The 13,335-nt window shown below is 29.0% G+C and overlaps 1 protein-coding gene across 2 annotated transcripts; it reads right to left on the reverse strand.

Annotated features, from left to right (window-relative positions):
* Nucleotides 1–93: 93 nt before the first annotated feature.
* On the reverse strand, nt 94–13,332 carry LOC105679429 (aminopeptidase N-like). Of its 2 annotated transcripts, XM_067360890.1 has the most exons (12): nt 13,180–13,332; nt 10,652–11,154; nt 9,855–10,304; nt 6,909–7,071; nt 5,328–5,454; nt 5,006–5,087; nt 2,094–2,461; nt 1,508–1,782; nt 1,201–1,388; nt 721–1,047; nt 511–580; nt 94–313 (listed from the first exon to the last, which is right to left on the reverse strand). In XM_067360890.1, exons 2-12 carry the CDS (start codon nt 11,122–11,124, stop codon nt 176–178), a joined length of 2,661 nt encoding a protein of 886 aa, XP_067216991.1. In that variant the 5' UTR covers nt 11,125–11,154; nt 13,180–13,332; the 3' UTR covers nt 94–175. The 2 variants fall into 2 exon arrangements, with proteins under 2 accessions (XP_067216991.1, XP_012234881.2); XM_012379458.2 differs by lacking the exon at nt 13,180–13,332 and having other exon boundaries at nt 10,652–12,217.
* Between the last annotated feature and the right edge of the window lie 3 nt (nt 13,333–13,335).

Genomic DNA, 13,335 nt, shown 5'->3' on the forward strand with positions numbered 1-13,335 from the left:
ACATTGCACTTTCCCAAACACATTTTGTACATCCGAGCCGATATTTTTTTCTATGTAGACTGTAAGGCATAAAAAATTCTCAAATAATTTTGTGTACCTTTTTTTTATTGTAAACCACATATCTACTTTAACAAAAATTTGCAATCTAAGAAGGAACAATTAAATTAAATAAATATTACTTTAACCGAGATCGACCGACAAGCCCATAATTTGTAACTTGTCTTCCATACTCGTCTACCCGTTTTTTAATTTTTTTTCCAACAGCATAAACTAGTCGTTCTTCTTTCAAATTAGTTTTTACAAATTCAAGTACCTAAAACAAATTATTTTGATAACATCAACAAACCTAAAATTTTTTCGCACTACAGTTTATGAGAGCATAAATTGTTGTGTTAAAGGTAATCGGTTGAGATATGACATGTATGTACATGAGAAATCAAATAAAAATAAGCTCAATATTTAAGTAGCTAAGAAATGAAAAGAAGTGTTAATTCAGTTAAAAATATATACCTTATGTAATTGCTCTACAGCATGTTGGTGCGTAATAATAACAATGAACGTTGCAATTATGTCAGCTTGCCTGCAAAAAAATAAAGCGATAAATACTATTATTTATAATAAAAGGCTATAAGAATAAAAAGACGCGGGTGGATAACAATTATAAATATAACAATTATTTATATAAATATACAAATATATTTATAAAAAAATTATTATTACGTGTTGGAGATGAACGTAAGTGTATTATTGTTGAGATTTTGCAAAATAAAGTCGCAAACTATATCGTTTCTTGCATGCCTCGCAACGGTAAGAAGAAATATGTGAGCACGTGTATTGTTGTGTTGTAACAAAAAATTATTAATCGAATTCACCAGCAGATAATTAGAAATAACTACAGGATTTTCACTGCAAGTTAAGTATTCTAAAAATTTTATATCATTAGGTGTTGCTGCCCATTTGTACCATACGTCATACCAAATGGTGCTGTTCGCTGACACCAAACCATTACAATACATCCATTCTTTCCATTCCGATTGCGTTACAAAACTGCGTTACCAGAAAAAATAAATTTCTTACAAAAATTGAGCTTATTTTATAATAAAATAATTTATCCAGTGTAGTATTTGTGTATATAAGGTAAACATATGTAATGCAACAAAAATTGTTAAATATAAATATTGGGGTTGTAAAACATCTTACGTGGCACTTTCGGAATATAGATCTCTTGTCATTTGCTCATTGGCTACTTCTCTGCATTTTTTATTACCAATAATACATGTCCATTTTACGGCTTCCTCTCTTAAACTTACAGTAAAATCGCTTTCGTATCGTTTTGGTTCGTATTCTATTCGACCCAGAACTCCACACAATATTTTTTCCATCTTTTCCTAAAAATTGGTATGTAATATAAATTTTAATTTATTGTTATTTATCTATTATTATTGAATCACTCTATACACATAATATTATGATGCAATCTTTCTTATAAAAATTTGTTATTATCTACCTTTACGTTTTCAGCATCTTTAATTGAAATCCTAAAAGTCATATGTTCAAAAGCTTTAAACATAGGATACCATACTGTATAATTCGTTTCTTGTGACAAAAATGAAGAGATTTTCCAAAATGTATCATAATCAAGTTGTTCATGTATTAAGAAGTGAAACGCATCATCTATGATTTGGGCTCGATTGAGAACATGTATGTCGATATATTTTGTAGAATTCATGTACTGTGCAAGTTTTAACCAATTTGCAACATTATAATTAACACGATAATACCCTGTTATAAACAAGAAAGCTTTCATTATTAAAGTCTCTCGATAGAATGTATCAAGAAATAATTTTTAAATAATTTTTATTGTTGTTTGTGAAACATTTTCTCAAATTATTTATTTTTTAATAAAATATTTTAAACAATTTGTTTGAAAAAAGTGTAGGTGCGATTAGAGTGTAAGAATGTTGCTTGCGAGCATGAGTGACACGCACAGTTTCGAGTATGCGAGTGCGCGTGTCGCAAGCATTAGAGTGCGTAAGATTAAAAAAGCAAAAAGGATAAGACGAAGATAAAACATAATAAATTTAATGTTTTACCTATTTGTTGTAAATTGAATATCGTCCAATCATTTGCATCAGACTTTTCCTGTATTCTTTTCGATGTTTGCGGTGATAGCCAAAAGGATTTATTGACAAAAATCCCTTGAAAATTCATAAGTGATTTTGTCGTATATGTCACGAATATTGGAAGATGTTTTCTGCCCTCGTCAATAAAATCAGAAGTGATATATTCGACTCTTGTTCTGCTCATAAAATTATTTTTTGTCACGTACAATGCTGGATAATAATAATTTTCTACCATGCAAACTGATATAAATTCTTTTATAATAAATACTTTTGTATCATCTGGATACGTTTGTAAAACAGTTTGCATAATGTTCGTTAAATCATTTGGTTTATTATATCTGTAAAATGGAAAATTTTTAGAAGAGTATACATTGTACGAATTTTTAGCAAAAATTTTTTGTTTGCAAAACTCAAAATTATTATTTGTACTAAAATATTAACACTTTCGCTGCCACTCACGTATTTTTACATTCATACTTCGATATAAGTCAGGAGCTGGTTACGAAATAAAGTGACTTATTTCTACAGTGACATATTTTTTAGAATTGAAATGTTGCGCTTTAGTGAAACTGATATATGTAATATAAACGTAATCTGTTCAATTAGTAGATTCACTTAAAATTCATAGTTTGTACCAGTGACGCACTCACGGGGGGGGGGGGGGGGTTGGTGATTAAAACCCCTCACAAAATTTAATTAATATACCTTATTTTTTTATTAACTTAACAGCAAAGAGTAAAAAATCTGTAGTTAAATAAAACGCGTTCAAACATTTGTATTTTTTGTCTGTTATTAACTATAGTCACAATTTTAATAATTCAAAATTCACGTCAATATCCTTGCACACAAATAATTGTGATAGCTTTTTCAGCTATACTGCTGTTTGAACGTATAATATCTACTTTAAGATATTTATATTGTGAAAGGATTTAAATAAGTTACTTAAGAAACATCTAGCAGCTATATGTATATATATATATATATATATATATATATATATATATATATATATATATATATAGACAAATTTTCTGATTATTTAAGCAATCCAGTTAATCTAATTATTTAAGAAAAACCAAGAAAACTCTCTATCAATTTATAATTATGCTACTATAAAAATAAATTGTATTTTTTATTAAACGATGTAACATTTTTATATTTTTTAGTGTGCAATATAAAATTATCCTGACTTTTGATCATACTGTTTCATTTTATGTGTGAATTTTAAACCCTCCCCCCCCCCCGAAAAAATATCTTGAATGCGCCACTGGTTTGTACATTCCCCATTTGTTCGTATACTAAATTAGCTTATATCAAATTTTTTAAGCTTTAATATTTATTTTAATGACTATTTTGGCGAATGTAATCTAAATAACAATAATTGTCTTTTTTAATAATATCAACTTATTTTATGTGTACACACACACAAATCGCTTTCTGAAAGTATTTTACTTTTACTATCACTTTTATTGTTCTTTTCGGTGCGATAGGATTTGGAGGATTTTATTAAAGCAGTGCTCGGAATTAGTCTGAACATTTCAGCCGATTTCCGTGGTATACGCCTCCTTTCCTCTCCTTACCGCGCGCGCCGCAGCCGCTAGGGCCAACGCCGCCGAGCGTTAGGAGCGGCACTATCTGATTAGGTTCTATGAGTAGGTTCTTCTCCCTATTTATTAAAATTTAAAAAAATTTATTAAAATTTATTAAAAATAAATTTTTTTTTAAATTTATTAAGTGGAAATATTTCAATAGATTTCTACGTCACCCATGAGGTACTAATACTGACACGTTTTTCAAAAAGTGGTTTCTATCTACATTATTGCATCAATTGTTCATTCTCATAAAAGGCTAAGAAAATCTAATTAAGAAAATCTCTTTTATATATATTTTTTTTTAAATTAAGAATTTATTTTTATCTTTAGTGGAATAGGTCTACGGGGGAAACTACTTAAAAAAAAAACGCGTCAGCATTAGTATCTCATGGGTGACGTGGAAATCTATTGAAATATTTCCACTTAATAAATTTAAAAATAAAAAATTTATTTTTAATAAATTTTAATACATTTTTTAAAATTTTAATAAATAGGGAAAAGAACCCATTCATAATCAGATAGTGTCGCTCCTAACGCTCGGCGGCGCTGGCCCTAGCGGCTGCGGCGCGCGCGGTAAGGAGAGGAAAGGAGGCGTATACCACGGAAATCGGCTGAAATGTTCAGACTAATTCCAAGCACTGTATTAAAGTGTACCAAAAACCGATATACTCAACGTGGACGATTTATTGATATGCAAATTAATATAAACTGACATAAATAAATTCCAATTTAAAAACAAGGATTTGAATTATTACTATCTAGTTTTTTATAAATGTCTTACCAAAAGAAAATGGCATTGCTATATTATTAGCAATATTAAACAATTTTTTTATAATACTTAACAATTTATTGCAGTATATTTTTCTATTTCCAACATGTTCTACAATTTTTTATAGATACGTCTGTCTTGGGATACAATTTTCAATTTGTGTGCGTTTTAGAAGAATGTTAATTTCTTAAATGTTAGAAATAATAATATAAAAAATTTAGTACCATTTAATAAAAGGCAGTATCTATGTAGTAGGAATATAAATAAATATTTTGAGTTTTTTACTTATTGTAAGAGATAATGTCTAAAAACTAAATGGTATGTTGGTTTTGGTAATTTTCCTCCAAAAATCAACTTTATGTTTACAGTTTTGTAGATTTAAGATAACTCGATAGGTTTAAAGCAGTTTATATTCATCCTTTTGAATTTTAGAATTTTAAATACATAGGTACATTATTTTTCATTAACATTCAATTTTTGTAATTATTATCTAGTAAAAGAGATAAAAAGATATTCCTTACTGTTTGTTATTAATATATGTGTGGATACCAGTCCAAAACACATTAGCAGTCAACTGGTGTAACATGCGCCATATATTTGATGCTGAAACAATTAAAATTATAGTGTGCTTGTCAAGTACTTTGAAATATATATTTTCTGAAAGTTTAGATAAATTTTTTGTTATAATAAAATTTATGTATGTCAGTATATTGTATTTTAAATTGTGTGTAATTTTATATTTTTTTTTATAATATTTGAAAGTTTGCATATTATTCAATAGTATTATTTAATTATCTGTACTTTAATCATTCGCAAGATTTTACTTATATTTTCTTAACTTACGTTTTACATGATCTAGAAGATAGCTAAGTGAATGCGTTTCAATTGCATTAGAAGGAGTATCAAAGAGAAAAGATTCCCGTTGTGTTTCAACAATAAATAAATCCATTACGTCATAATCCGGAGAAATCTGAAAAATTTAAAATAATGAAATAAATATTTAGTCAAGAATATATAATTTAAAGCAGTGCTCGGAATTACTTCAGTTTTTTGGCCGATTCTCGCGGCACATGCCTCCTTTCCTCTCCTTATCGCGCGCAACGCAACCGCTAAGGCCAGCGGCGCCGAGCGTTAGGAGTGACGCTATCCGATTAATATTGAATTTTTCTCCCTTGATCATTAAAAATTAAAAAAATTTGTTAAAAATATTTTTTTTGTTTTTAAATTTATTATGTGGAAATATTTCAATAAATTTCCACGTCACCCATGTGGTACTATTGCTATTAAGGAAAAAAATATTTTTAATTAAATTTTTTAACATTAATCGGATTGCGTCCTAACGCTCGGCGGCGATAGCTCGAGCAGCTGCAGCGCGTGCCGTAAGGAGAGAAAAGGAAGTGTGTGTCGCGAGAATCGGTTGAAAAACTGAAGTAATTCCGAGCACTGATTTAAAGCAATACAGCACAACTGATCGTTGCAAATAAACTTTTCGGCTGTTTTTTTATCATAAAATAAATTATTTATTAAATACGTATTAACAAAAGAAATTTAATGAATGCAGCGTAGTTTTCTAACACCATGTATATCAAATAGAACAAACTCTTAGTAGATTTATCCATTTAAACATGGCAAATTGAATGGGTATGGGTTTTAGTTGTTACTTTTCATTTAAAAGCTTTGAACAATATAGAAAGTTATTGATAATCAAAATTAGCACTTCAAATAAATATTCCTCTAATTTTTTCTGCCAAGAAAATGTAACAATGTTTTCCTTTTACTTATATTAGAAAATATAATATAAAGTAAGCAAGTTAATGAAAAGTACGCAATTTCTATTACAAATTCATAGCGTCATATGTTGTTACATGAATATCTTTATTTGATATACAGTGTTGAAAATCTAATCAATTATTTGTATCAAATGCAAGCACTACGACGAGAAATTATGTGTTCTCGGTGTCAAAAAAAAACATATACTCATACATTATTGATTGTCATTATATACTTGTTTTGCAATACAGAAATAATTATTATAAACAAGTCCGAGAATATAAGAGAAAAAGGCGCTCTGCACTCAACTATTCTCCGAAATGTATAGGAACTGGGTAGGGGATAAGGTTTTCTCGGGACGAGGATGCAGAAAGAGAGAGAGGCACATTCCTCTCCCGTTCACTTTAATGTTTATCTGTTAACAATAAGAGTTCTTTCTATTAAATATAGATGGTATTATAAAATTACGCTCTATTTCTGTAAACTTCTTTCGTTAATAACTTTTTAATAAATATGAGTGATGACTAAAACTTTTTTCTTGTTACTCAGAACATGTGACCTTGGTAACATATGTCAAGGTCAAGACGACTGGATCTGATCGTGCAAATCTAAATATTTACCAAATGTAGTATATTAATAATAAGAATTTAAAACCTGATTCAAGATAAACGTTGCAAGAAATGTAAGAAAACCTCTTTTTGACCACAGCAACACATCATTATACCAAAGAGATACTATTTGATTTGTTATAAAGCGTGCCACTTTCAATTTATGCCCAACGGGATCTGATTTTTCGTCATAAATAATATCAACTTCTCTGAAAAATGATTTCAAATATGAAAAGTTTATCGGCTATGTTTGCCGTAATTAAACAATTTAATAAGTCATGATATTGTAGTCATAACAAATTATTACAAAGCTACGCAAGAATTTTTTATAATTAATTTAAAAAAAATGTATTTAATATTTTTTTGCTAAATCTCATAATAAATGAAAATAATATGATTTTTGACAAATTTTATTTATTATGCAATTTTATTAAATATTGCAATTTATTTTGCTCATGAAGCGATGTAATATTAACTGTTTACTTATAAAGTCATATACAGACTTCTTTTCAAAAAGCTGGAAAAGAGAAATTATGTACATTTTACATAAATAATTTCACGAAGAGAAGAACATTAGAATTTGGAAGACAAGAAATTTGATAAATTTTCGATGAAATGATTGATGTAATGAAAGATTCTATTGCAGTCACCTTATTTGTGTAACTTAAAACACAGTTATTTTACATGTTTTTAAAACTAAAACTAAATTAAATTCTGATTTGTCGTAAAGAATGATTATTTCAAATTTTGGGTGTACTTCCGAATGACCCCACCCCCCGATCGATCTGAAATTTTACACATAAATTCTATTTGATGTTAGGAATAAAATGCGCGTGGTTCCAACTTAGTAAAATAAAAAAAAAATTGAAAGAAATATTTTTTTTTTTTATATAAGACAGCACTTGTCGACTAAAATTGGCTCTATATGATATATACTACATATATATAATATAGATCGTAGTTCTATTCAATGTTTGGAATCCAAAACCCCGGGCAATAGAGGATAGACCTTGTCTTGCGTGAAAAGTTGCAAACCCACTTATCGCGCAAAGCAAAGTCTACCTCTCGGTGCTTCGGATTTCTCACATTGAATAGAACTACTGGTAAACCTTGGGAATATGGTCCTCAAAAAATTAATGGACAAAAATGCTCAATTCCCATGTATTTTTGCCTTCTGAACACGAATATAATAATAATAATATTTGGCGGTCGGCTATATTTTGGCCGCCATCTTAAAAAAACATGCAAAAAAACGTTTTATTACGATTATCTCCGCAACTATTTCCGGTATCAAAAAATTTTTTAAACAAAAAATGTAGAAAATGAGATTTACTACAAAAAAGGTTATGCACATTATTGCCGTAATTGCAATACTTTACGCGTAACAATAACGTAAAGTTGACCGCTGCGAAAAACATGCAATCGAAAACCGCGAAAAGGCAGTGAAAATCATTACGTGTCTTTTTCATCATCAACGTGTTTTTTTAAGAGAAAATTAATTGCAACGTTTCAAATTTGCACGCGTAGGCGGCGGAGTGCTTCGCCCCTTCGGGGCAAAGCCTCTCCCCCGCGAAAAAAATTAACAAATCCTACTCACGTGGAACTTAACAATGTTCAACCTAACAAGGTTAATCAAGGCTAACAAAGTTACCTTGTTACGCGTCGAATGAGCCTAATTACATCAAAATCGGAGGTGATGTAGCTATTCTGGATAATTACCGTGTCTGATTATCATGTCCAATTGCAATCATCTTGTGTCCGTTTTCTATTGTGTCCGATTGACACTGTGTCCGATTCATTTAACTTGCTGTGTCCGATTTATTCTGTGCGCAACTGGAACTTTCCCAGGCGGAGGGAGGGGCTCTGCTCCTCCCCCCTGCACCCACCCACCCCGTCTGCGCTTAGTTTCTATCTACTCGGGAGGGCGGAGCCCCCCCAAACTCCCCCGTTAATTAGGAGAAATTATATTATATTAAGAATATTGAATACAAAAGAGATTAGCAAAAAAGAAAGCAGTCTTTTGTCCCCAAATTGTTTCATCCCCAGAGTTTTCAAAATGCATGTTTTTCACAGCGGTCAACTTTACGTTATTGTTACGCGTAAAGTATTGCAATTACGGCAATAATGTGTATAACAGTTTTTGTAGTAAATCTCATTTTCTACATTTTTAGTTTGAAAAATTTTTTGATACCGAAAATAGTTGCGGAGATAATCGTAATAAAACGTTTTTTTTGCATGTTTTTTCAAGATGACGACCAAAATATGGCCGACCGCCAAATATTATTATTATATTCGTGTTCAGAAGGCAAAAATACATGGGAATTGAGCATTTTTGTCCATCACTTGTTTGAGGACTATATTCCCAAGGTTTACCGAACTACTATCTATATTATATATATTACTAGAAAATATATACTATAAAAATATATAATATAATATATTATATATACTATCAAACTGTCAGAATAATCGAGATAACCATCAGCGTCGCGGAAAAGCGTTTAACAGTACGCTTCGAGACTTTCGAAATTTTCGATACATTCGAGTATCGATCTTTTATGCCTTTATTTAAAGTGGATATATTATATATGTTGTATATATCATATACAATCAATTTTAGTTAATAAATGCTGACTTATATTGAAAAAAAAAGTTTTTTCAAATTTTTTTCTTTATTCTTCGAAGTTGGGACCATTTTATTTGAGCGCATTTTATTCCTTACATCGAATAAAATTTGTGTAAAATTTCAGGTTGATCGGGGGGTAGGGTCATTCGGAAGTATATCCCAAATTTTGAACTAAACTAAAAATAATGATCTCTTCTTAAAGTGACGCAAGTAAAAATCTATCGACTTTAACTGTTTCCTAATTTATATATTGACATAAAAATATATAATTTATATCTATTAGTTTTAAAATTAAATTATTCGATAATTTTATATTTTTTATTTAATAATTATTTTTGATTAATTAATTTTAATTTTAAATATTACCTTTGTAAAATCAGTCCCCATGTCATACTGTTATTATGTTGAGTATCCCAAATTGCAACATAGTCTAATTTTGGTAATTTGTTTATAATATTTTTATGTTGCAAAAAGTATAGAACTTGTGAAACAATATATTTTGCTAATTGTAAATAGTCTGTCACGTTTTTTCTACTCCAAATTGTGACGTTTGCAACCGAAATAGAAATGTTAGTGAATGTGGTTATCACAAACTTTAAATGTTGAATGAACATTGAAGGTGATTTCTCAAAATGTGTCCACATCATGTCATTTTCAAGTTTGTCATTTTTTGTTGTTTGTATAGGCATATTTGATAAGGCTGTGTAATTTTTATGATGCTTGATGGAAATATTGAAGGTAGAATTAAGTGCTATCTCGTCCCAGCATGGGAATAGTTGTTGAGCAGTCATTACATCAATACCTGTCGCTATTAACCTGTCATATTTTAACAATATGTTAAATATAAAATTTTAAATACAATTATACTCAAGGATCGACTAAGGATAAACTAAAAAATATTGAGTTTAAAAAAAATTAAATCATAGTTTATAACACTGTATGGAATTTTTTGAGAATGTATAACATATTTTTACATCTTAAAATCGACAATTTTGAAATGTAAAGTTGAATTTATTTTAGTACTATTATAACTATTTTATGTAATACGCAATTCTCAGGATGTCATCTGATTTCTGAATGTACTTAATAAATATATTTGAATAGAATAGTAGCAAAAATAGTTTTTATAGTATAATTTCGTTTGAAGTACTTTTTTAACTTACATGTTGTCCAGTTTTATATTGGAGTATAAAGATTTAAAAATGTAGTTTTTGTAATTATTTATGTAACGTACATATGTCATTATTAGAGTGTATTTCCCTGGTTGTAAATATTTTGGACGTTTTGATGTCGTAAAATCAATCATAAGCTTACTTAGTTCATTATCAAATGAATATTGTGAAACATCCACTTTTTTACTAAGAAGATTGTTATACAAAACAATTCTAATTATCGTGAAAGTCACTGGATGCAGAATTATATTTTCTGTTTGACGATTAATATCTATAGTTATATTACATTCACCAATAATGTAATTTGTTTTGTAGTTAAATCTTATATTGGCATCATAATGCAATGGTATTATATAATCCGGTAAATGGTAACGAACTGTAGTGTCATTTTCGATAGCAGTGCAAAGTGCTATTGTAGCGATTAACATTATTTCGCTATTTATTAAAAGCTTTTGGAATATCATATTTATTTTTTTTTATATAAAAACAGATTTCTGAAAGAAATGTCTGTTGGCAATAAAATATATACATTTGGAACACATAGTTCTTAATTTTTATATAACAGAAAGAAGCATGTAATAATGATTACAGTAACTTATATTAAAAAGATTTTAAAATAACCATGATACATTGATTGTGAGAATAAAGTATGTAATATTTTGGATTATAATTGCATAGTATTACAAGTATAGTCACGATACTTAAATTTATAGGAATTGTTAGTATAATGTAAGCAATAATAATTTTATACGTATAGTGTTGCCATACACATATAGTTAATTATATAATTATGTAGTTATTATAAAACATTTAGAAAAATATTTGACACCAAAAACGTCATTAATTATAGTTACGGATAAACTTCCGAAAAGCTATTACCTCCGAAATGGCTGATTTTTAGCCAAATTATTTACTTTATGTATTAAACAATATTTCTAAATGGATTTTTGGCGCAAATGCTTCCTCCATCCCCAGCGCTTCTCAAAGGTAAAACTGTTTTTGTTAATTATTTCAGAAAGTATTTAATGTACGAAAAAAGTTGTGAAACAAAAAATGAAGCTCATAAAAAGCTCTACAAATAATGTTCTATACATATTTTATCTAACTCCAATAGTTTAGTCATTATTATCAAACAACTTGTAAAATCTGGACGCAGTGTGTTCCGCCCTCCTGCGGAGGGCCCAACCATGAATAAACTATACACATACTATACACATAGGGTTTGGATTGAATTTCGCTTTGCGTAGAAAGTCGTAAACCCATGTGGAATCTCGCTTCGCGTTGTAAAGTGTATGCGTGAATGCAGTGGGTGCCGCCCCTCCACGGGAGGGACGGAGGGGGCATTTGCGTGTAAAAAATCCATCTAGGAATATTATTTACTAGATAAAATAAGTATTTAGGCTGAATATCAGCCAAATCAGAGATGATAGCTTTTCGGAAGTCCACTCAGTTACTGCTATTGTTCCTTTCTTTCAGTGTGATAAAGTGAAAAATCATGACAAAAGTAAAATTGATCAAATATTACTGACAGTGTTTAGAAAAATAATAGTATTGTATTCTATTGTATTGTATATATATGAGAAATTTCACAGAGTATTATCATATTAAATATTTAAAAATGTCTTTTTGCATTATAAATTAAAAAAAGAAATTATAACTAAAAGTGTTAGTAATCCGAAAAACATAAAAATATTATAATATTATATTTCTAAATAGTTATAGTATCTATCCTTAATTATAGTAATCCCCCATATAATACGTTCCGTATATATGAGTTACAAACGTTATACATATATATATCGTACACCAGCAAGAAAAGTGACATAAGTCAAAATTTTTTGAATTTTATTTGATGTGCAGATTGTGATCTAAATATGTCAGCCTTAAATCGGGAAAAAAGATAGATGTTAAATTCAAACACTTTTCGCCTGATTCCGCTATGTTTACCTAATAAGTACTGCTGTAAATCATTAATTTTTAAATTATTGTTTAATCTAGTACAGACATCTGAAATTATTTTCCGTAAAATAAAGCAGGCTTCAAATGATTAATAATTTGCGACAGAAAGCAATTTATAACGTTATTAATAAGAAACGTTATTAAAAAATGTAAAAAAGATGATAAAAATGTAATTTGTATTCACAGAGATACGAATGTGAAAATGTAAACTTATTTACATTTATTTATGTTATTCGAATCTGTTTTACCATGTTATAACAGCATTGCCACAATTTTTCTATCGTGTTATACAAATCCACGTTATTGCATAGGGATCTACTATACACGCAAGCATGCTCCACACAAACACACAAAATTAATTTTTACTTCGCAGAAATAATAATTAATTTTTATACACGAAGAGATTCATGCTATGCAAAGGAAAAAATGTAAAAGTGAAAAGAAATTTGTGATACAGTTACTTATTCAAAAAGAGATTTAAGAAAATAAAGTTGTATTTATCATGCTTTATAAATTTTTCTATATTTTGAATTAGAAATACTTCGTTTCTTGTCACTTACCTACGTATATTAAAATTGTCAATTAGATTGCTACGTAGAAATGAACAATTTTGTAAGAATAATACAATTAACATTACTTTATAAACAAATCTGAATGCCAAAAGTATATAAACCAAACTGCGATCCTATTTGTACTGAGAAGTCTCCGAACTGAGA

The sequence above is a fragment of the Linepithema humile genome, chromosome 8 (assembly GCF_040581485.1).
Source record: "Linepithema humile isolate Giens D197 chromosome 8, Lhum_UNIL_v1.0, whole genome shotgun sequence".
Taxonomy (NCBI): Eukaryota; Metazoa; Arthropoda; class Insecta; order Hymenoptera; family Formicidae; genus Linepithema; species Linepithema humile.

What these genes read in the sequence shown, in the direction of transcription:
- LOC105679429 (XM_067360890.1), bottom strand. Translation starts at nt 11,124, where the DNA reads ATGATATTCCAAAAGCTTTTAATAAATAGCGAAATAATGTTAATCGCT. An exon ending in TGGGGACTGATTTTACAAAG is followed by an intron (nt 7,072 to 9,854) that starts GTAATATTTAAA and finishes ATCATTTTTCAG; the next exon opens with AGAAGTTGATATTATTTATG. An exon ending in CTATATTCCGAAAGTGCCAC is followed by an intron (nt 1,048 to 1,200) that starts GTAAGATGTTTT and finishes CTGGTAACGCAG; the next exon opens with TTTTGTAACGCAATCGGAAT.